Raw genomic sequence first — 25034 nt, forward strand, 5'->3', positions numbered from 1 at the left:
CTCCTTGCTGTTGTGTGCTTTGGTGCTGATACGTGCTTGAAAGGCAGCTTTCTTGGAGGCTCTGATGCGCTGGTGGTGCGTGATGACTGCATCTTTGTAGGCTGTGTGATCTGCAGTTATTTTGCTGTCCCTCCATTTTAGTTCCAGTCATCTGCAGTTGCTTTTGTATTCTTGGAGTTCTGTTGTGAACCAGTTTGGTTTCCTCCAGTGCTGGTTTCTGGTGGATTTTCTGTAGGGGACTAAGGTGTTGGCGCATTCTGTAATCCAGCGGTGCAGGTTGCGTCCTGAGTCATTTGCGTTTGTGGCGTCTGGTGGGGGAGTGGTTTAGGGCATCGGTGAGCTGGGTTTCTGTGACTTTTCTCTAGTTTTTGCTTGGCTATTTGTTGGGGGGAGTGGTTGAGGGCATCAGTGAGCTGGGTTTCTGTGACTTTGCTCTAGTTTCTGCTTGGTGGTTAGGGGGCTTGGTGCCGTGCAGTGGTCTTTGTAAAGTTGAAGTGGACGCATCAGTGGCCAATCCAATGATGTTCAGAGGTGTGCGAGATGGTGATGCTGTTTCCAGCTGAGAAGATGGGGTCGAGGATGTGGCCTGCTGACTGGGGGGAGGTTGACAAGTTGCTTGAGACCGAGGGTGGCGAGGCTGTCCAGGAGGGATGAGGTGCTGGGGTTGTTGCGGTTTTCAAGGTGGAAGTTGAGGTCGCTGAGCAGGATGTAGTCGGTGGAGGCAAGTGCATGGGGGCAACGAGATCGGTGAAGGTTTCGCAGAACTGGGGCCGTGGCCCGGGTGCTCTGTAGACAAGCATGCCACGAAGGGAGGTGTTGCGAACGGTTGGTCTGGATTTGGAAGTGTAGGTGTTTGGTGGTGGTTGCTGGTTCAGCATCTCAAAGGCTGTTGAGGATGTTCCAGTAGACTATGGTGACGCCTCCTCCTGGTCGATTGATTCTGTCATGGTGGACAATTTTGTACCCATCTGAAATAGCAGTGGCGATGTCCGGGGCTGAGGTGGGGGTGATCCAGATCTCAGTGAGGAAGGCAACATCAGGGGCGGTCAAGTCAAGGAGGTCCCAGATTTCTACTGCTTCCTCACTTGCACACTGCGGAGGTTCTGCCTAAGCACTCTCACAAAGGAGTTGTCACTAGTCTTTTGTGACCCCAGACAAGCTGGGGCCAAGACAGGGAGGACGGGGGTACCTGACACCTCAGGGGGGTGGAAACCTCTAGAAGCTTCCTCTACTTCAAAGTGGGCACCATGCTCAATTATTGGAACCTGAAACCCAACTCTTCAGTACACTTCAAGACTTGTGGACTATCCCAGGAACGAGGACTGCTGTGCTGCTGAAAGGACTGTCACTATGCTGGACTGCTGCCTGGAAGGACTGCTGCCCTGGTGTGCTGACCTGCTGCCCTGCTACTCTCTTGCCTGGGTGAGAAGGAATGGACCTTCAGCTCAAACTCCAGGACCCCAGAGAGACTCTAAGGGCTATTTGGCTGACCTCCTGCTCAGAAACCTTAGGGACAGAACAGGCTTCTAACAACCTGAACCCAGCACCTGGACTCTACCATCTATGAGCCCTGCCCTCTTAAGTGGTTCCACCGCAGCCCTGAACAATTGGAACTGGATCTGGAGGTGCTTTGCCGGCCCTTCTGTGGATCCAGTTAAACCAACGCATCTCCTCAGCAGTGCGGCGCATCTTCTGCAGAACTGGTGCATCTCCCCTGGAACCCAATGCATCGCTCTCGGAACTGACAAATTGCCTCTGCTGTGCGGACTTACCCAATGCAAGGACGTTGCATCGCCCATCACAGCCCATCAGAACCACTGCTGCATCTCTACGCAAGGACATCGCCTCACCCAATGCAGCCCATCAGAATTGCTGCTGCACAATGCATCTCCAAGCAAGGACATCGCCTCAGCCAATGCAGCCCATTGGAACCTTCAAGGTGCGACACATTTCCATGCAAGGATATTGCATGGCACTTCACCACTTCCTGGAGCCGCTGTTGTGCGACACATTTCCTTGCCTGGATTTCGCATCTCCTTTGCTACATGACACAAGGAACTCTGCATCTCTTCGCAACCATAATTTAAGGTATTCTTGTTCAGCAGGCCTAACTGGGCCCCGGTAGCAGACCCGCATTCCATCATAGTCGGCCTGAACTTGTGACTTTGCGCCAGTCTGATGTGACAAAGCCAGATAGCCACAGTTGGCAATTTTTTACTTTTTGGTGCTATTTTCCCTGAAATCTCTAAACTTGCATATCTCCGGTTCTAGTGATTGGATTTTTGTCACTTGAGTCTTGATTTATTTATTAAAATGTATTAAATTTTTCTAAATTGGTGTGGGAATTTTGTTCTGTTGTGTTTTCATGTTATTACTGTTTGAGTTTAAAGTGCTGTATAAATACTTCAAACAATGTCCCTTAGTTAATCCTGATTGCTCTGTACCAAGCTACTAGAAGGTTGACCACAGGTTGATTTGGGGTTTGTTTGTGACTTAAAATTGACAGTTATTGTGGTTGTTGCTCGAGTAGGGCTTCAACCCGACCCCCTCAACCAGTAACCCAATTTCTTACACCAGGGTACCCGTTAGTGGAAGAATAAGCTACTTCTCAGGCTCTTTCGGAATATAACTGACTGCCACAAAGCAGCCTCTACGACTGCTCCCCAATCATGATTCATGATGCCACCCACACCCACTACCTTACACATCCGCACTGTTTAGATGCCACACACTTTTCTTCTATGCTGCCAGATTGCATCATAAGTAAGAAGCTCATATCTGAAGCCACACCCAGAAAATTAATATATCTACTAAGACTACACTACATCCCCGAATAACTAAATATCCTTTCCTCGGAAGAGGAGCAAAACACCCCTTACCTCATACAGTGACACTTGCACCTCGAGAAAGATTCAAGACACAATAAAAGTATGCTGTGTATCATACAATAAGTGCAAGTAAATCCTCCTCCATGAAGAAAGCATTATGATTCATACTACTACTTGGACACAATTGGTTGATTCCTCTTTGTCCCACTGGCAGATATTGCCCAAGAGGTTGGCAGACTGAACAAAATAGACTGTGGTCTTACAGGGCCTCACAATGTCTGATAGGGCGAGCGAATATAGATACTTGCACTCAGAATGTCAGAGGTTCCATAGTGTATTTGTGGGTGGAGCGCTCTATGACAGCCGTCTTGCTCAGTACACACAGACACACGTTCACATCTATAGTTTTATATTATGCACTACCCTATGTGATTGGCACGGGGAAATGTCAGAAATATCAACAATACAAAAATACCAAACATTGTATTTACATACACTAACATGGATTTTGCCTCGTGATCTGATATAATAAGAAATGTACCCTCAGTTTCCTAAGGAGATTTTGCTTTTATAGCCCATAAATTGCCTTGGCCTTTGCTCCTACCAAGGCCGAGTGGTGCTCTGAATATGATGCATTTAAGTGCGTGGTACTTTGGGTTCCATGCACCTGAGTGACTGTTGCTTTGCATGCAATGCACATGAGTAGTACTTTGTATCCGATGCATCTGAGCGAACCTTTCTTTGTATGCGATGCACCTGAGTGGTGCTTCGCATGCAATGCGCTCGAGTGAGCGGTGATAATGGATCCGATGCACGTGAGAGAGCGGTGCTTTGGGTCCACTGCAAGTGAGTGAGTGGTACTGTGCAAACAATGTACCTGGGTGAGAGGTGCTTTGCATGTAGTGCACGTGAGTGAGTGTTGTTTTATATTCAGTGCACCTCACCTGTGCCTTCCATCCCTGTGCACATCGCCTTTGACGCACCACTTCGTATGCCTGCAAAGTAAATATTCCTTTATTGTCCTAATTCACCACTCTGATTTACTAAGTACTGCACGTCTCGTAGAAGTGCCACAGCTCTTCAATAAATACAAATAAATACGATTCGAGGATTTAAATGCTTTTACAAGAAAAGCTTGTTTGAGTAACCAAAGGTTTGGTAGCAAGAACATAGTATATCAAATTAAAACATTGATAACATTTGCACGGTGTTGTGAGAATTTCCTAAAAGCAGGTGCCACTGCGTGGAGTCCGCAACTATGGACTCTAGTCCAGTCGTTGTGTATTGCATGTCATCGTATCATCTTCCAAAAGGCTCGGACATGTAATTATTTTAATACTAAATATACATTTATATAAAATATGGGCAACTATGCCACACGAGAATGGTTTAATACAAAGGGGCGGTTTGGAAAAATATGTATTTTCTTAGTGTTTTAAAAGCAAAGAATAAAACTAAGACACTACCTCACAACTTATTAAGTAACGTGAAAGAACACCAGGACCGAAGGTTGCTTGTCCGAGAACAACTTTAAAACTATTTGACAAAGAAAACACGTAGTTTTCCTTCCTAATTTAGGATTTTTATTTTTCAGATAAGGAGAGCAACAGCACCACCTGGTGTATAAAATACATACCATGCCTTTCTTTTTGAATGTTAGAATTGGCAGGATTCCGGAATGTTTACAGTAATACAATGTTGTCGGTCTCTTGCTGGTAAGGTGTTATCAAGTGATTCTGTGCGTGACATAAAAAGCAACATTTAACCGTGATCCCAGGAGTGATTTATAGCACTTCTCATTAAACTTCACTGAATAGTGCTGCCCCCAAGGGGAAAAAATAGCACAGTGAATTATTGAACATTTTTAAGACTGGATTTAAACGGGCTTGTTGCATACAACATACAAAAAGACTGGGCTTTGAGTCAATCTTTTTCAGCCAACTTATTTTCCTCTTTCAGCCTCTTCTAGCTGTTGGCTTGAGACTGTCAATCACGTCTTTGACCAGTCCAGTTGAGCATGCATCTCTCACTTAACGCTATTGGCTGTTTGGGTGTATGCTTCCACCTGTACTTGAGTGCTTGCATTACAATGCATTAGGAAGCTATTTATAATTACTACTGTCTCTGTGTGCTTCTGCTCGTCTCTTCCTCTGTGTCTGCACTAACGTATTAATGTACCATGCGTCACCACATCAAATCAGAATTGTTGGTTTTGTTTTTGTTTTTTTTGCAGTTTTATATGGAGCAAACCCGACCCAAAGGCATTGGAGCACTTTCCATGAACACCAGGTAACTTAAAAAAGCTCAGATTCATTATGTTTTATTTTTGGCATAGGCAGGTTAAGTGATTTTCCCAGAAAAACAGGCTATTGAGATGATAACGGAACTCGAACCTGGGACCCCAGTTTCAAAGTCGACAGCTCTGGTGGTTTGACCACATCCCACTTAGCCAAAGCTTATCTTTTAAGGCTACGAGCCCTAAGCAGGGGACGTTCATTCAGCTTTCAGCAATTGGTTACAATCACACTAAAGTCTCACCACAGCAAAGTCGTACGTTGCCCTTTCACCCCCACACAAGGTATATTCTATTAGCAGTCAATACACTGCATGAAATAGTGTCGAAAAACTCTGTGCAGGAATAACAAGGCACACATGGGGGCGTCTTGCTGCTTCAGAAAGCAAAAGATACATTTTATTCACTAAGTCAGTTCCAAATGTAGAGTGTTGCAGTTTCTAGCATTGCGCTAGAAAACCTTTTGTAGATATAAAATGCAATGGTGTTGTATAGTTGACTCATGTGGTTTGTATGTATTCCGACACCGACTCCTCTGATGCCTTTTTACTATCTATTCACTCCTGGTATTCACTGTACTGGTGCGAATGACCCTCAAAAGAGCTTTTACATTAACCTGATTTTTGTCTACATATATTTGTAAAGAAATTGCAAATAATTTTGCAAAAGTATATTGTACTTCTCTTGTTATAAGGGCAGATTTACTTCTATTTTGCATCAGGGTTGCATCACTTTTGTGGTGCAGACCGAATGCAAAAATCATTTTTGTTATGTGCTGTCATGCCGGGCTGGCTTTGTGTGATTTAGTGAATACAAAGTAACGCAAGGCAGCACACTTGCAAAGGAAGCCATTACACGTATGGAGCATGGTCACTTCTAGGCATCCACCCATGGCTTTTTCCATATTCCCAGATTTAAAAAAGACTTGTCAACCTGGGAATGTATCAAAATGCTGCATCTTCCCTAGTGAGAAGTGACAAGGACAAATATCGTTATTTTGCCTCGTTATTTCCTCTTTTCACCAGTGCTGCATTTTGCAGCACACGTAAGAGTAAAAGGCTGTTAAGGAGTTTTCTGTGCAGGAAGGTGTCCATTCCTGCACATAAATAATCCTGCCTGAAATGCAGACATCCTTGCACACAGCCCGCCAGTGCTAGGAAGCAACAGAAATGTGCAATTTCTTAGTTGATGTGGCCCTTGCTGCTGTTTCCCTTTCACACAACCCAGTGCAGCAACGTTGCAGGAAATCTGCCCCACAATATTTATTGCTTACCATTTGTTGGTCCATATCAACTATTCCACGTGGACTGTTTAGCCTGGAATTGGCCCTAAAATGCGAAACCAGTTGTTTAGATTTATTTGGGCGTCTGTTGGTCCCTTCTTTCTCCAGAGAAAATTGTACGGAGATAGCTTTAAGCATATTGAAAGTAAGAGATGAAAAAGCTTACCAAGGAAAATCCCAAGAGAATATCCATGACCTCCGTCCTCTTCTGTTTGGTCAGCATAAAGGGGGAAGCAGACGCCATTCTTCCCGTAATAATTCCCGAAGAAGTCTTCATTCCAGAATGGAATAATAGCAATTATGAATCCGATGATCCATATCGACACCAGGATGATGATGGTCTGTCGCTTCCCTGGCCGGATGTTGCTGAAGGGAAACACAATCACAAGGTACTTTTCCAAAGTCAAGTAGGTCAAGAGCAGGACGGAGACCTCTGTGGACAGCATGGCAAGGAAGCCAATGCCTCGGCACTGCAAGCTCTCCATCCACAGGAGCGCATACTTCTTGTACTGCCCTCTGTATTTGACATCAAAGACTCCGATGAAGAAAAGGTATACTCCCATGAGGCAATCGGAACCTTGACAAAAGAAGAAATACTGATGTTTATACAACATGCAGATAAAAAAAACTACATGATCCAGTTGTTCAGTGTTTGGATCTTCAAATGTTTGCTTCAAATGTGTGATTTTGAAATCTCTAGTTTAGAATTCAGGTTTTTGAGGCCTAAGTCAGTGGGTTTCCCAGAGCTTGAATTTGTGACTCACGAGGGAGCTGGGAAGCCGATACACTTAAGAATCCTTCAGTTTTGCGTACTGGCGCTTCCACTTCAGTGCAACTGGAGCAAAAATGCCTAGCAGTGTTGTCACGGAGTGAGACCAGGAGAAGTCGGGTATTGGGTTCTTCACACAGTCCTGTGTGAATGCCAACACACACTTAGGGGTGCACACACTTCCTAGGGAGTTCCTAACTGGAACGTGCACTCTTAGTCCCTGGGAGAAGATTTACTTGCAAATAAAAGGAGATTTATATGAAAATTAATCTATTATGAGTGTAAATTTGGGTTTTGAGAATATCAAACGTGGGTTTACACCCATATTTCAAGCCGCGTGTGTAATAGTTTACCTTGGGACTCGTTCATTCTATGTAAACCTCTTCAGATGGTAAATGGATGAATGAATGAACATGCATCAAGTGCACAATACAGAAAAGTAATGATTCTCACCTACAGCTAGATGGAACCAGTAAACAGGTGGGCTTTTAACAATTTCTGGATTTTAGTTAAGCAGCATTCTGCTTGTAGCAAAAGAGGGAGGGCATTCCATGGCCTAACGGAAAACACTGCAAAGGACCGATTCTACACTTTTCGAACTACTACTTGGGCAGGAACCTAGAATGAAGACCACCTAAAACTAATGAAAGAACACCACAAGTTTCAGTGTGCAGTGGAAGGAATAATGATACAGTAGAAGGTCATATTTATTTGCTTTGACAGAAAATGTCTCAAGTGTATCCAGTATACTCACAGCACAAAATCTTGATGGACAGGGTATGCATCTTATTCTCAGACCGGATGAACGATCTCATTCCAATGACAAAAAGGTTTCCGAAGCAGGTAATGCAAGCAATGACCCAGACGAACACTCGTAGCACAACATTGCCCAGGAGGTTCTCAAACGTTGAGATCCCGTCTGTCAGAGGTGTACAGACGCGCACGTGTGGAGCATAGGAGCAGTAGCGGAAGTTTTTGAAGTAACTAAAACCAAAGAAAAGAGAGTGAAGCAGGTATGAGGACTACAAAGTTGATCATATATCAAGGTAAGTGTTTGATGTAATTTTATGGTGTGAACATTTGTCCCTTGAGTGGGAATATTCATCCCTAAGTTTGTGCTTGATATGTTTTTGAACCATGACCAGCTACATGTACAATTAATTATTGACTGACTTCCATTTATCTGGATATCCTTGCACTGTCTGGGCTGTTCACACTAGAGTCCTGGACATGTTTCATACAAATATGGAGACATTCTTTGGTGGCAATCTCTCCATAGAACCTTTACTGGGACATTCTTATGTTGCTCCTCATTGTGTCTCACTGCATTGTTCATTTCATCCCTATTGGATGACAAACTCAGAAGGAATAAGGGCATCATTTTATACACCAATAGTTGCTGATTGAGCCATGGCTTTTATGTATGTCTAGTATCTGAAAGGGCAATGAACTTGATGTCCACATCACTACTCCATGGCATGGCCTCCAACAGTGCTGAATGGAGGTAGGTGTACCGCTCTTGGAATGGCACTGATAGAGGGTCGGTGCCAGGGACAAAGTGGTTTGTAATACCCAACCTGCGATCGGCACATTACCAGCCCAGAGATTACCAGAGTTTACAGAGAGAGGTGTTTATTTCAGCAATAAGCATATCTTCATAATCTTTCAGAATGTCCAACAAGTCGAACAGGTACCACAAGCAACATTGCGAAGGACCATCTGAAGGGCAGTTACATGTCCGAAGACCGTCCTATCAACCAAGACCCTAAATGAGCACTGCCTGGACAGTTTTCTTGATTTCGGAAGATTGATTTTTCCCTACACCTCTTTTTGTTTTGTATTAGTTAGCGTGCCCATCGCTTTCTAAGGTAATTAAAGGCTGTTGAAACATGTCTTTTAAACATGGTTTTATTCAGATATAGCAAAATTACACCCCTCCTAGGTAGTGGCTTAGGGTAGTGAATGAGACATCACTCACAAGCTTACGCATACACACATATTCACTCATACACTCTCTTTACATTAGCCCACTCTTGTCCACAAGCTGGCACACAACATACATTTAAATGTGTTTTTTATTTACCTCAGTTACTAAGAAGGTTCAAATTCCATCTAACTGTACTTCATTTTTTTATTACACTAATAGTGAATAACAGTATTATTCACTATTAGTGTAATAAAAAAAACTGATTGAAAACAAGGAAGTGGAGCCCCAAGCAAAGTGTGTAAGGACGAGCTGCCCCTGACTACCTGGCACTGTATTTTTCGACACCTCTGAGGCCAAGGGTCACAAACACAGTGGCAGGGGTCGCAAGGGGCAAGCTGGGGGTCCCAGCTGCGACCCCTGGCGACCCCAAAATGACGTCCGTGGGCTCACGGTGTGTTTTGTAAAAAATGTCCATAGGTACAGAGGGGCATATTTATACTCTGTTTGCGCCGGAATTGCGTCGTTTTTTTGACGCAATCCCGATGCAAAACTAACTCCATATTTATACTTTGGCGTTAGACGCGTCTAGCGCCAAAGTCCATGGAGTTTGCGTCATTTTTTAGCGTGGACACCTACTTTGCGTTAATGATATGCAAGGTAGGCGTTCCCGTCTAAAAAATTGTCTCCGAGGCATGTGCGCCGTATTTACACTCCCGGGCAAAATTCACGCCCGGGAGTGGGCGGGTCAAAAAAAATGACGTACGGCCGCTTTTGCGCCGTTTTTTAGCGCCTGGACAAGGCAGGTGTTAAGGGACCTGTGGGCTCGGAAGGAGCCCAGAGGTGCCCTCCCATGCCCCCAGGGACACCCCCTGTCACCCTTGCCCACCCCAGGAGGACACCCAAGGCTGGAGGGACCCATCCCAGGGACATTAAGGTAAGTTCAGGTAAGTTTTATTTTTTTATTTTTTTGTGGCATAGGGGGGCCTGATTTGTGCCCCCCTACATGCCACTATGCCCAATGACCATGCCCAGGGGACAGAAGTCCCCTGGGCATGGCCATTGCGCAAGGGGGCATGACTCCTGTCTTTGCTAAGACAGGAGTCATTTCTATGGGGGTTGGGAGTCGAAAAAAATGGCGCAAATCGGGTTGAGGCGAAAAATTTGCCTCAACCTGACTTGCCCCATTTTTTGGCGCCCAAGCTCCATATCCCCCTACGCCGGCGCTGCCTGGTGTACGTCGTTTTTTTTCACGCACATCAGGCAGCAGCTAATTTTTTTGACGCAAAACTGCGTTAGCGCAGTTTTGCGTCAAAAAGTATAAATATGGCCCAGAGTGCTTCCTTGGGTTGGGACTAAGGGTGGGCGGTGAACTACACTCTGCTGGCGGAGTTAATGGAGTTTTTGGAGTTGCACTTGGAGTGCCGTTTTTGGCCAAAAACTCAGCTAGCCCCGGCAGCAAGGTGGATCTCACCGGCTTGTCTGTGCACTAGTCTGCAGCCCATTTGTGGGCCACACAGCACAAGGGCAGACAGTCTGCACTTGCGCTTTGTGGCCCATAACTGGGCTGCACTTTATTCTGCCGGTCGGTGTGGAGCTGCTGCAAGCTGCTCCTGAGGGGCTGCACCAGCATCATCTACGGATCCAGGCCTTCCTCCTTTCACTGTCCTCAGCAGCCTGGGGGCAGGGAGCAGAAGGAGGCAGAGAGCCAGGCCGCTGGCAACAGGATCCCTCCTGGACACTGGACCCAGGTCAGACCCTTGTTTCGTTTTCTCTTATATCTGCACTTGGAGGCCAGCACTGGGCATGGACAGTATTTGCAAATGAGGGGTGTCTGTGCTTGGAATGAAGGAAACGTGCATTCACAGCTCCCCTTGAAAAGAACCTGTCTCACCAGAGCCACCTGGGAAAGGAAGTGGTGTTATGGAGTGCAGTGCTGAGGCCAGCAGGAAGAGCTGAGGACCGGGTTAGCATCAGCTGCTGAGTGGTAGTCTTGTAACCCCCGCCAGACAGAGATGTGTGTTGCCTGACAGAGTGCCTTAGCGCCCAGTTACAAGCCAGGCTACGCACTTTGTGAAAATACCAGGCTGCTGTTGGTGAGCTGGTTTCCTGCTGCTAGTGCTGGACCCTAAAGAAAAAGTGGTCTGAGGCTGTATGTAAGTGTAGAGGAAGCGCTTGCAAGGCTGGTGCAAGACTGGAGTGTGCAGAGCCCTCCATAGCAAGTTTTTAAAGGAGGGAAATGTGCAGGTGTGGAGAGCAGCAGGCTTTCTGTGTCAGCACAAGAGGCCTGATGCAGCCTACGGCATACTATCCTGGCCTGAATGCGCCTAATCTCGGAAGCAATAAGCAGGGTTGGGCAGCCTGACCCTGCTTATTGCTTCCGAGATCAGACGCATTCAGGCCAGGTTAGTAGGGCAGGCGGCACACCGCCGCACACGGAACTCCACAGAATTCTATGGAGTTTTAGAACTAGTTTAGACCTCCAACCCAAGTGGTTAAAAGCGAAATGAAATGGAAAAAAATCTTTGTACGATCTGTTTTATATGTCATTTGTGACGGAATGTCAATGGTTTAGAATGCCCAACTTTATTTCTCTCTTCTTTGTGCTTGGGATTAGCCAGATGTGCAGGTTGGTTATGTGAAATAAGAAATACTGCAATGGACCAATCAACCTCCAAGCTTTTTCAAGGTCACTGTATTCATTCTTGAAGTTTGCATTTCATTTGGTTGTGGTTGTACACTGATTGGCAGTTCCAGTTCATACATTGGGTCTATATTTATGGTATGCCAATGTTTGTAATGGAAGAAAACATTTTTGTAACATATTGTCATGGGTCCTAAACTAGACAAAAACAACAGTTCCCGGAGCAGAGGTAACTGTTCCTGGGTATACCACTCACTGGTGCATGTCCTACTCATGAAGGTATAGCTGTATAAATAACAAACATATTAAAACGTATTATACAATCAGACTCCAGTTTGCAACATAGCGTCATGTGTGCGTGTAAAAGTGGGACATGTCAGTCAAGGATAGGGGAAAGTTGTTGAGAGTGGGTTACCCGTACACCATGTTGAGTCTGTGTAAAAGCATTAATGATTAGATGCCAATCGTTGGCATTGTAAAACCAACTATGTTGTTGGCGTATAATAGCAGAAGGTTGTAACATTTCTTTGCCTGCAGATTAGGTGGTGTACATTGGATGGTGTTAGAAATGGGGTCTTTGGTTGGCAGTCTGGTTGTAAAATACTTGTACCAACACACACAGTAATACAGTGAAGACACTACAAAATGGACACCAAACCAGTTTAGAAAAATAGGCAATATTTATCTAAATCAAACAAGATCAAAACGACAAAACTCCAGCATGCATAAGTCAAGATACGAATTTTCAAAAGAATAAGTCTTACTCCCTAGAAAACAATAGAAATGTTGCTGTTACACAAAGTACCTGGTTTGCGTCGAAATTAAAGCTGCACGGGCGAGCGTGCATTGAAAAAGTCAGCGATGAATCGATTTCTCACTTGCAAGCGAGACTGTGCGTCGTTTTCTTATCCAGTCGGGTAGGTGCTCCGTTGTTCTTCTCTTCCACAAGAGAGTGATGTGTCGATTTCCGGTCAGGCACCTCAGATCTGCAGAGACTTGCATTGACTTTTGACGGCCAGCGATGATGCATGTGAAATCCGGCCGCACGGTGATGGAAAACCACGCTACGTGCGGTTTGCCCCGTTAACAGCAGCTGCACGTGGGTATTGAGTCGTTTCTCCAGCCGTGCTGCATCAATCTCCCAGCCGCGATGCAGTTGTAGCGTCAATTTTTGCAGTGAAGTGGGTGGTGCATGGTTTTTCAGTCGCGTTGCAGGTGGTGTGTTGAAAATTTCCCTGCACGGTATTCTGTGCGTGGATTTCGGTCATTGTTCTGCCAACCTTATCTCTCAATGGCCCAGGGACTGGATAGGACATCACTTGGCAGGGCAGAAGTCTCTGCAGAGAGTCCAGGTGCTGGCAGAGGAAGTCTTTGATGGCCCTGAGACTTCAAAACAGGAGGCAAGCTCAGTTCAAGCACATGGAGATTCTTCTCAAACAGGAATGTACAACAAAGTCCAGTCTTTGTCCCCTTTCACAGGCAGAAGCAGCAACTGCAGGATAGCCCAACAAAGCACAGTCACAGGCAGGGACAGCACTTCTCCTCAGCTCTTCTGCTCTTCTCCTTGGCAGAGGTTCCCCTTGATCCCAAAAGTAATCTAAAAGTCTGCGGTTTGGGGTCCACTACTTATACCCCTTTCTGCCTTTGACATAGGCAAACTTCAAAGGAAAGTCTCTGTGTTCACAAGATCCTACCCAGGCCAGGCCCCAGACACACACCAGGGAGTTTGAGACTGCATTGTGTGAGGGCAGCCAAAGCCCATTCAGGTGTAAGGGACCATTCCTACCTCTACTCTAGCTCAGATGGCTCATCAGGATATGCAGGCTGCTCCCCAGCTCCCTTTGTCTCACTGTCTAGAGGGGATCACAAACAGCCAAACTGTCAGTCTGACCCAGACAGGGAACCCACAAACAAGCAGAGTCACAGAATGGTTTAAGCAAGAAAATGCCTGCTTTCTAAAAGTGGCATTTCCAAACCAACTTCACTAACAGATGTATTTTTAAAATGTGGGTTCAGAGACCCTAAACTCCAAATTTCTATCTGCTCTCAAAGGGAATCTGTACTTTAAGAATATTTAAAGGCATCCCTCATTTTAACCTATGAGAGAGATAGGCCTTGAAACAGTGAAAAACGAATTTGGCAGTATTTCACTGTTAGGACATGTAAAACACATCAGTACATGTTTCTCCTTTAACATTCACTTCACCCTGCCCATGGGGCTGCCTAGGGCCTACCTTAGGGGTACCTTACATGTGTAAAAAGGGAAGGTTTGGGCCTGGCAAGTGGGTACAATTGCCAGGTCGAATTGGCAGTTTAAAACTGCACACACAGATACTGCAGTGGCAGGTCTGGGCCATGTTTACAGGGCTACTAATGTGGGTTACACAACCAGTGCTGCAGGCCCACTAGTAGCATTTGATTTACAGGCACTGGGCACCTATAGTGTTCTCTACTAGGGACTTACTAGTAAATCAAATACGCCAATCGTGGAAAAGCCAATTACACATACAGTTTACCCAGGAGCACTTGCACTTTAGCACTAATCAGCAGTAGTAAAGTGTCCAGAGTACCAAAAACAGCATAAACAGAGTCCAGCACACAGTCGCATCATGGGAAGCAGAGGCAAAAAAGACAGGGGAGACAACACCAAGGATGTCAGGTCTAGCAGATGGGAAAACAGAAAACATCCTGAAAATTAATTAATGTTCTTATTCTTGTTCAAAAGAAGAAGAACATTGAAGAGTTCTCAAGTTATTTGTCCTCAGACCACAAACAAATTACATGACTACTTCTTGACGTTGTTATCCTTCTCGAATATAATTTGTTTCAGAATGTAACAGCTTTTGTTATTAATCATTAAAACATTGTTGTTTTTAACAAGCCAACAGAGAGCACCAAGTTAATTTGTGCTTCATTATGGAGAAACAAGATGTCCTGCAGGGATAACAGTTAGAAGTACTTTTAAGAGGTAAACATTATGGGGGTCATTCTGACCCTGGCCGGCGGCGGAAGCCGCCGGCCTGGCTGGAACCGCCAGAATACCGCTGCGCGGTCAAAAGACCACCGCGGGTATTCTGGGTTTCCCGCTGGGCTGGCGGGCGACCCCCAGAAGGCCGCCCGCCAGCCCAGCGGGAAACACCCTTCCATGAGGATGCCGGCTCCGAATGGAGCCGGCGGAGTGGAAGGGGTGCGACGGGTGCAGTTGCACCCGTCGCGATTTTCAGTGTCTGCATGGCAGACACTGAAAATCATGGTGGGGCCCTGTTACGGGGGCCCCTGCAGTGCCCATGCCAATGGCATGGGCACTGCAGGGGCCCCCAGGGGCCCCATGACACCCCATACCGCCATCCTGTTCCTGGCGGCCAAAACCGCCAGGAACAGGATGGCGGTATGGGGGTCGGAATCCCCATGGCGGCGCAGCAAGCTGCGCCGCCATGGAGGATTCCCCAGGGCAGTGGAAAACCGGCGGTACACCGCCGGTTTTCCGTTTCTGACCGCGGCTGTACCGCCACGGTCAGAATGCCCAAGGGAGCACCGCCAGCCTGTTGGCGGTGCTCCCGCGGTCGTTGGCCCTGGCGGATTTTACCGCCAGGGTCAGAATGACCCCCTATATGTTAAGTGATGAGAGGGCATTCATCTTTCACATTAATGGCTGTGAGACAACCTACTTCCACTTTGTTATAGAAGTGTGTCTTAGTGCAAGATTAACTCACTACTTTCCCCGTACTGCAAACGTTTGCTGACATCATCATGAATACACATCTTGCTGATATTTTAGTTGAAATGTGACAACTGAAGCTAGATGCTGGTAATATCTCAGATGAAAACATCTTAACCCACCCTCATCAAGATGGCTTCCAGGAAAAGGCAAGTACAGCCCACAATGAGAATGAGATGACGTCCGCCCACGCCAAGCATATTCGATTGAGAAGGCAAAATCTTCAGCCCTCAACTTGAATTAGTTTACACAAGTGCAGAATTATAACAAATAATATGGGAATCAATGAGGAGCAAATACTCTACAACAAGCATGCTCTCTACTAAGATTTTATGCACATGATTTAAATATCGTTTGGAGAGTGTGTAAACGTTTTTTTTAATGAAATGCATCTACAAAAAGCAATGCTACTGAATAAGAACATGCAGTAGGTTTACAAATCATCATCTACAGTTAGTGTGCTATAATAGCAACGTAATGCTGGTGATTGCACTAGTCAAAGATGGCTGCATGAACTATACAGTGCCGCTGTTACCTAAGTTGGATTTGCTGAGAGTAAAATCAATAATAAACTACAGCGATCACTAGCAGCCAATAGGTGAAGGCTCAAAATCAAATAATGGTCAAGGTTCTACAGGGCTATACTTCAAAAGAATATAGCAACGCACAAATTGACATGCCCATTTGTTCCTTCTGTGTCAGGAATATCTGACAGACATACACCATTACACTTACTTCAGAAATGCTGAAATACACATCATGTCACATAGTACATTACCTGCGTATATAAATTACTTACATGTGAGAGAGGTTCCTCATGGGAAGAAACATTCTTGTTTTTATTGACGAGATGACAAGCCTTTGTAAATCTCTGAAATATACAAGAGTATGCATTTCAATTAGTGGGATTTCGCTTCATGATAAAGTCTTTTTTAATCCCTTGAGACGGCAGAGTGTTCTTTTTTTGCAGTTTTATTGAACGTGAACTTGAAGAGCACCAAATTGCATTACACAATGCCAGATTCTTTTTTTTCCGGCGAAGGGAGATTACATGATTTGTCCAGAACCACAAGATGCTGAGCAATCTCCAAGGTTTCAATCTGGTTCCTCAGTTTCAAAGTCAGCAGCTCTGCCTTCCATGACCATTTCCCTGGATGTGCATCCATATTGGGTCTGATTCACAAAGGCAACTTGCAGTTCTGAGTAAATGTACTACTTTTTGGTATTCACTAACTGCACATTGGTAGTAAGTTCAGCACTACACTTGGCCAAACACTGGTACTGCAACACTGCAACTGTAAGATTCAAGCCACGTGCACCGAATACATAGCCTTTGAATGCACAAAATTAAGATAACTAGTGGATAAAACAGTAGCAGGAACATTGCTGTGTCCAAGAATGAAGTGAGATGTACATACAAGGGAAGTGAGACCAGCTCTGGTTGAGAGAGTTCAGGTGAGAAAATGGATCAGAGAAGTGAGGGCACTGGACAGGTGTCCCCTAGAAACATGGAAGGGAAAGTACAATGGAGAGATTCTTACTGAACAAGGCACTTGCGTAAAGTGGCCAGATGGATTTCAGTCAGCTATATAAGAAGTGGCAGAGATGACTGGTTGGGGCATGAGATTGGTGAAGGGGACATTATGAAACATGTTCATAAAGAGCTCACAGCAAAAGCTTTGCAACACCAGTAGTTCTAAATGTTTTCCTTGTTACTGAAAACAGTATGTACTTCCCAATATGTTTCTGCCCGGCAGTCGTGTAATGCTTGTACTGGCATAATATTTTATATTGCATAATAATTACCTTTTCACTTTATCGGTCACCCTCTCTATAAGAGTGATGTGAAATGTCTGCATCCATTCATGCACTCACTCGCTCATCTATCTGTATGCTCAATTATTAAACCATTCATACACTCATCTATCCATCAGACGCTCAATTAACAATCAATTATCCATAAATTCAATCACCCATTCATCCATGTGTTTGAGGATACTTTCATTCACCCACTCATTCATACAGCCAACCACAACTCCTTTCCAGTCAATGCTGGAGCATTTTCAAACTGCAAGCAGATGGACATTCTGGCTTTCCCAATGTTTGTTTCTATCATGGAAAAATTGCTCAATATAAGAAGATAAAACGAGTAAGGAAGTTTCATTTGCATGTGGCTAAACCGTTAGGGACTCAGGAATAACAACTTTGACTTGACCCTTGATAGATTAGCAACAGAATAAATATCGCAGCAACCACACAATCACAGAGTCAATCTGTGAATCAAAATCGCCTCTCCATAAATGATTATGATGTATTCTGCCCTTAAAGAAAATGCTAAATATTTGATAAAAAGCTAATAGTATTTATTAGACATTCCAAATAGCAAGTAATTAATTGTCTCAGTACTTTAGAGTCTGTCTGAGGACCCATGAGAAATATTTCCCCAAAGCAGAAAATCATGCACAAGCATGCTATGAATCAGGTACAAAATACTGGAAGCACAGCCAGAAAATGTTTGTCCTACAGACCGGGCATTAGGAAGTGGACGGTCTCTAAAATGGATGTGGCCTATGTATGTACAGGTGTGGCGTAAACATGTAAATGAAATTTCTTTGATTCTTATAGTGTGCCGCCCAAACGTTATTTTGGTGCTTCTAAGAGCGTTCTGCTATTGCATCTAAATATATAACACAACAACTGACATACACCTAGAACCAGTCAGGACTATTGACTTTGTCAAATGGTTGTTAGATGTTGAAGATAAATGAGTAACAACATTGATTTCGTTGTAATATTTAATATTCAAAATGTTTCAATTTTGAAATTGTGAGACTGGGAATTAAACATTACAATGGTCTGTGGAGGGGGTAGTGTTCTTCAGAGTGTTTCAGTCACTTCTGTTATGTTCACTCTGTTTAATGTACACACCCTTTTTTCTCTCCACATCTCCTGCATCTCTTATACCTCATCTGTTTCTTCTTCAGCACCCTCTTTTCACTTTCTTGAATGCACTTTCTCGCATCTCCTCCAATTCACCACCCCAATCACACAATGCATCCACTCACCTGTAAGCACTACATTTTGGTTTACTTTTGCCTTGCCAATATTTGACAACTGTGTACCTCCACACACACTTGAATAGAATCACATTTGCAAATGGAATAGTGACTTTGTGTACTCAAAAGAGAGTCCAAAGATTGGATGACCACATGTTCTGAACACCTTTGTAATCCATCAATATGCATAGAAACTTGAACTGCCTCCAGCCTCAACCCCAGAGCTCTCAATGGTGGCCCTTTACAAACACCTGGAGAGATCAAAGTATGCACTGTGCAACAGCAATATGCTACCCAAAAAAACACAGTAACAGAACATCCTGTAAATGGTTAACACTCTTGGTGAATGCAGGATTAAGTAAAACATCTTAAATATAAACATAACATTCGCTGCCATTAATTATCATAACATTTTATACAATCGTTTAGAAATCGATCAGTGTTTTTGCTTGTGAAGTTAAGGTCGCACATGAGACCTGTTTTAATGTCTGTTTTTAATTACTACCCAGGTGGGGACTCCGCTCACTTAGCAATGTTTACAGGAGTAGCTGTGACTGTCGAACCACAACAAATATCCTACCCTGACAGAAATAACACCTGTTTTAAATTTTGTGTGAAGCCATATGGTATTTACTATAGAGTTCATCAAAACGTTTTGTGCTGCTACTGATAAGATGCTAAATTAGTTCTATCGTGGAATTTTGGAGCAATTAATTATTCATTTAACAATCTCGGGGATTAATAACACAGTTATTAATTTCAGGATCCTATGTTTTACTGTATTTGCAGAAATATCACATTAAAACTGTTAATGTGATATTGCTTCCGTGCTAGTAGTAGTAGATGGCAGTGTTGCCTTACCTACTGATTTATTTTATCTGTGTGTTTTACACACACACACAGCACACACACATATGTCAACATGTCCCTATCCACTTATACTTGCCTGTTATTTTCTATTTTTTTTAAATTTCAATGTTCTTGCGTTTCCCATTTTTTCCCAGTCTTTTCATCATCTAATGTCTTTGGAACGATGGAGGATCAGTTTTGCATGAGTTCATTATTGATAACTACGTTAGCAGCCGGTGAGATCTGTCACGGAGCCGCTCACGGTGACTGCGTGTTGTACGTGGTGGAAACATGTACAACACGGTTCCATGTTATTCTTGGTCAGGCATTAGATGCTGGAGGTTTCTATGAGTTCACTGGTCTGACTATGATGCTAGTATCTGCATTGCTGCTGTATGAATATCTCACATTGAAGTTATAGCTACTACACGGCCCAGGATGTGAAATACCACTGTCACTACAGAAGTCACATTATGGGGTAGTGTAGAGAACCACTACCACACCTGAACCCTCTTTACACTGCTATTTGAAGCACCACTATCATGCCACAATTTGCATTGCCTGGCATGTAGCACCACTGTCGTACCTCAGACTAAACCACGCTAGTATGCCAAGCAATACTGCAATGAAGGCATTCACACTGCACAAGTAACAGTCACGAGACAATCCTTGCTGCCAAGGTGTGTACAGCACAGAGCCGTTTTGGCATGGGCAAAGTGTCCCTGGCCCAGGGCCCCATCCTCTCAAGGGGCCCCCCAAAGAGCAGCACTGTTCTGTAGATAGTCCTACTCTGATTACCCTGAGTGACTCTTAAACAAATTGTTTGAAGTACCGTTTTTCTTTAATGTATTTTTATGTGTGGGTGATGAGTGAGAACCTATTATGGACATTTTGCAGAGAAGTGCTGTGCTGATGTTTCAAGCAACTTCCCTAAAAAGTTTCTTTTAAATCAAAGCAGGGCCTCACACAAGGGAAATGGGAAGGTGTCACAGAGATTATTTGAGGCAACACTGGTGAGCTCCTATTATGTTAAAACTGGAACCACAAGTCACTATCCCTGAATAACAGATTTAAACACTTTTAAAATTTGGACGAGTGTGCCTGTGCACTTGCCAAAAAGAACATGAAAGAGCTGTAATTGGATCATAAATTAAAATCTGTTCCAATCAGGGGTCCCCAAAATCCGTTTGGCCCAAGGTCCCCAAAATCCTTACAATATCCCTGGTACAGCACTCTATAGTCATGTGGGAAGCCACATTGTGAACTTATGAACAGCATCATTGTCAAACCCGAAAGCATATGACCCATTTATGTAAAGCACCGTTTGCCTGCAAGCACCATTGCTGAGATGTTACCCACTGCAGATTCCAGGCTCCTCACTGCTCCCTTCTGCTTCCCGCCACCCTACTCCCGACAGTCGGGGTTCCAACAGGCACCTTGGGTTCACTGACTGGAGCTGCACTAAGGTGGAGAAACAGGGGCTGTCGAACCATTGTGGCTCAGGAGCCAGCTGCTTCAAACACTGATACTGAGGTGAACGGAAGTCAGTGTATTCTTCTACATGACACTTCTGTTTTCACTTGTGCCGGCAGGTAGGTGGGCCTTCCACTCTAACTCTAGGGACAAGGAGGTACACATACATGCTGCACTAGCGTAGCAAGTATGCCGTAAATAGGCCTTAGTGAAAGGAAGAGGGCCCCTTTGACTGCTGTTGGGGTAGTAAAATATAGCAATTGTCAGGGTTCAGTGGATCGCGCAGGGCTTCGGCCCCGGTGCCACTGCACCTGCTGTACCAATGGTAGCTACTCCCCTGATTTGTTGAGGCATTCTATTAATGATGAATTGTTTTCCAACATGGAAAAACGCGCAAAAACAATGCTGTTTTGAGTCCGGGGCTATCATGCTGCTCTTCGGTGCTAGATCTGGGAGGCGACTGTGGTACAATGAAGGCATGGGCGTGTTTACACCTGGAATATGGCAGCCCATCCGACGCCGAAAGCACCCGCATAGCCTGCACCCTGATGGACAGCCCAACCCTTACTACGGCCCCATAGTCATTCAAAGAAAAGGGTAATTTGTTTCATAAAGAGTCATGATCCAGGAAAAAGGTTATGTCGTAATATCACAGACTTAAGCTTAAGTTTTAGTTTGTGCATTTTTTGTGTTTGACACATTCTGCATGACATTGTAGATTTGTAAGTATTTTCCCATGTCTGTGGACTGTCTGCAAGTGATCTACAGATATCTCAAGTCCTCTACACCCCTTGAAAATATTAAGATTTTTGAGCAATTTTGCCACACTGATGGGACATTTACACCAATTATATGCTGGAGGTGACAGGCCTGGCATGATTCAGGAAAATCATTCGGATAATAAACTAGTACTAAGCCCTTCACGAAATGGGACTGGCCTCAACAGTGCACGTGCGATATCTCTTTCCTCCGACTATGACCCAGATCAAAGGAAAACAAAAGGTCTTTTCACCTGCAGGAAGTTGGTTTTACGGATTGTCTCCCTGTGGGCAGCGCAGCAGTACAGGCATGGTTATTTCTGAGCCTGATGATGTAGGAATGACCTCTAACAGACAAGGTTAAGCTCAACGTTTCCAATGTGTTTCTGTCAGAACACATTATTTTGAAAATGCATCGCACAGTAGCTTTTCACATCTGTTCTCTTTGATGCAGTCGGCGTTGTTATTGGTACAGAACACCCTGGGTTCAGGGAAAGGATGCGATGTGTCTTTTTAATGTCAAGAGTACATAGTATTCGAAATCCTGAGCACAATAGTTTGAACAGGTTCTTTAAAAGAGCTTCAGTGAACAAATAAAATAATTATTCGAAGCCCAACTGTTCGCCTTTTGCATACTGACTCGATGTTCACAAGCTCAAGTGATAGGCACGGCCACTGGAATTACGTGGTAGGGAAGGATCAAATTAAGCAGCAGAGTTCACTACATTTGCGGCAAAAGTGTAAATAATGCAACGTATTGTGGGTTATTTTGAGATAGCGTTACTACATTATTTTGACATTTTTACACATGTTTTACACTGTCTGAGAAAAGGTTTAATTTCATCAGTACCAGTTTTACATCCACATGCAGCAAAAGGCAACTGAAAAGTGTCCAGTCATCCTTTGTGAGAGGCCTTCCAATATGCTGCAGTATATGTTTTAAGTAATTTTTGATGTGTTTGAGCTAGAAAATTTTTGTGTTAAAATCTGCAAAGTATGCAACAGATAATAGATTATGTGGCAAATGCACTATTGTGTGGAAAACATTGCAGCCACTGAATCACATAATTGCAGCGAAATATCTGACTACCACCAGCCCTATAAGCGCCCCTTGTGGCAAAGATAAGCCGGCACTTCTATTGGTCATACTGCTGCATCTGCGTTTTATAAAAATTTAGTAACCACATTTTCAGTATGCAAAGTTCAAAGCAGTTGTCACCATTGGAGTGAGTGGGTAAAGGAGGTGGTGGGGCGGTTTTGGAGGGGGGTAGGGATGCTAGGGTTTAGATGGAGGGTTGTGTGTTGAGGGTTTTAGGGTTTAAGGGTTTTCAGGGTTCAAAGAGGAGTGCAGCAATTGTGTAAAATTAGCCCCTATGGTGCAGGGGGCCCTAGTTCCAGGGACCCTTTAGCACAGTGCACCAGCAGCCGGCCACTGGCCTGAGAGCTCATGACTGGATGGGGGCCCCTCCATGTCCTTTGCAGGGTTCCCCTTAAGTTTTGTTACGCCACTGGAGTGCAGGGTTCATGTGAAAGCATGGGCTGCACAGGAAGGGACGTTCAAAGTGCAAGGAGACGCTATAGGGTGCAAGCATACTGCTGGAAAGTGGTGTGTTTAACGGGTAAAGAAGGTGTTAGACCTGGCATCCTCAGGGTGATTTTGCTTTTCACCTGTTTTTCACTGTATCTTTTGTTGGCCTTAGGACTCTGAGCACTTTACCACTACTAACCAGTGCTAAAGTCCTTGTCCCCTAAAGATGGTAACATTGGCGTATCCACAATTGCCATATTTAATTTACTTTTATGTCCCTTGTAAAATGGTATGCCAGATACCCAGGGCCTGTAAATTAAATGCTACGAGTGGGTCTGCAGCACTGACTGTGCCTCCCATACAAATAGCCCTATAAGCATGACTTATGCCTGCCATTGCAGAGCCTGTCTGAGCAGTTTCATTGCCACGTCGACCTGGCATTTAAAACCTGTTGCTGAGCCTTAAACTCCCCTTTTATTACATATAAGTCACCCCTAAGGTAGGCCTTAAGTTGCCCATAAGGCAGGGTGCTATGTAAGTAAAAGTCCATTACCCGGACATATACTTAACTTTTATATGTCCTGGTGATGAAAAACTCCCAGTCATTTTTCATTAATGTGAGGCCTACTCCTCTCATAGGCCAGCATTGGGAATTCCTTAGTATGTTTTTAAGTTGTAATTGCTGATCAGAAAGGAGTAGCTGCCTCATGTTTCATATCATTGGAATGGTAATAATCAATCCTCTTTATTGAATTCAGATTTATTATTACTATTTTCGAAATGCCACTTTTAGAAAGTGGGCATTTCTCTGCTCTCACTGCTCTGTGTGTTTGACAGCCTATCTTCAATACACGTCTGGACTGGGCTATGGGACAGCTACATTTGTGCATTCCCTCCAGACGGCCACAACTCAGGAAACTCAACTGTATCTGCATTCACTGGCATACTGATGGGTCTTCATGAGCCAGGAGGATTGGAAGGGCTCACTCTTCAACTTGAAAGGATAGTGGCCTGAGCCCCACATACATGGCTGATTACCCCATCTGATAGTCTGGAGCCAGGGCTGGGTTGAAAGGCTGATCTATGGGACCCTCACTCCCTGAATTCTGATCATTACTGGACTTGGAAAGAACTCTGCTTAAGTAAATACTGCTGTGCTGCAAAGATTGCACTCTGCCCAGACTGACTGTTCTAAGGGACTGTTTCTCTGCATTGCTGAGCTGCTGTGCTGCTTGCTGATGTCTGCCCTGCTGAGGACAAGGACTGGACCCATCCTGCTGACCCAGAGTGTCTCAAAGACTTGTTTGCTTACCCCCTGTTCTTCTGCAGTCTCAGGGACATCAAAGACTACTTGCAACTCTCCTGGTGCCTCTGGATCCTGTCATCTGTGAGTCCTTCACTTGCCTGAGGGGCCTCTCTCCAGTCGTGGGCCTCAGAAGTGGGTTCTGCAGCTAATTCCTACAAGAACCAATGCGTCACCTCAAGTGCATGTAAAATTTCACTGCACTGCCCTTCAGCACTGACACCGAGGCTACTCAATGACATTGGCTTCACGCCTGCACGGCTCAATGATGACACTCGGTGCAGCTCGATGAAGATGCATTGCATTGACTTCAACGGAGGTTGATGACGATGCGGGACCGCCTTTGTGCGGCTCGATGGCAACGCAGTGGATTCTTGACGTCAACCAAAGCTCCATCCAAGATATTTTGTTAGCGGGACCCCGCCGGGTCCTGTATCCAGGCTACCCTCCATGGCAGTCGGCCTGAGCATTGAGTTTGCACTGGTCCCTCGCACCCTTAAGTAACCTTTTGACCACTAGTGACATATAAGCACTAGTTCACATTTAATCTTTAAAAATTAATATCTTGACTTTTACTGATTGGATTTTTGATTTTGTTTTAATCAGATA

The 25034-nt window shown here is 44.6% G+C and overlaps 1 protein-coding gene across 3 annotated transcripts in view; it reads right to left on the reverse strand.

Annotated features, from left to right (window-relative positions):
* The window catches only part of RXFP2 (relaxin family peptide receptor 2), a 932621-nt gene that overhangs the window by 37435 nt on the left and 870152 nt on the right, over window positions 1-25034 (reverse strand). For all 3 annotated transcript variants that reach the window (XM_069205573.1, XM_069205574.1, XM_069205572.1), the window contains 3 exons: window positions 16258-16329; window positions 7927-8156; window positions 6570-6980 (listed from right to left, as the gene is read on the reverse strand). In XM_069205573.1, the coding sequence (XP_069061674.1) occupies window positions 6570-6980; window positions 7927-8156; window positions 16258-16329 (713 nt within the window). The remainder of the gene's footprint in view (window positions 1-6569; window positions 6981-7926; window positions 8157-16257; window positions 16330-25034) is intronic.

Source organism: Pleurodeles waltl, chromosome 8 (genome assembly GCF_031143425.1).
Source record: "Pleurodeles waltl isolate 20211129_DDA chromosome 8, aPleWal1.hap1.20221129, whole genome shotgun sequence".
NCBI lineage: Eukaryota > Metazoa > Chordata > Amphibia > Caudata > Salamandridae > Pleurodeles > Pleurodeles waltl.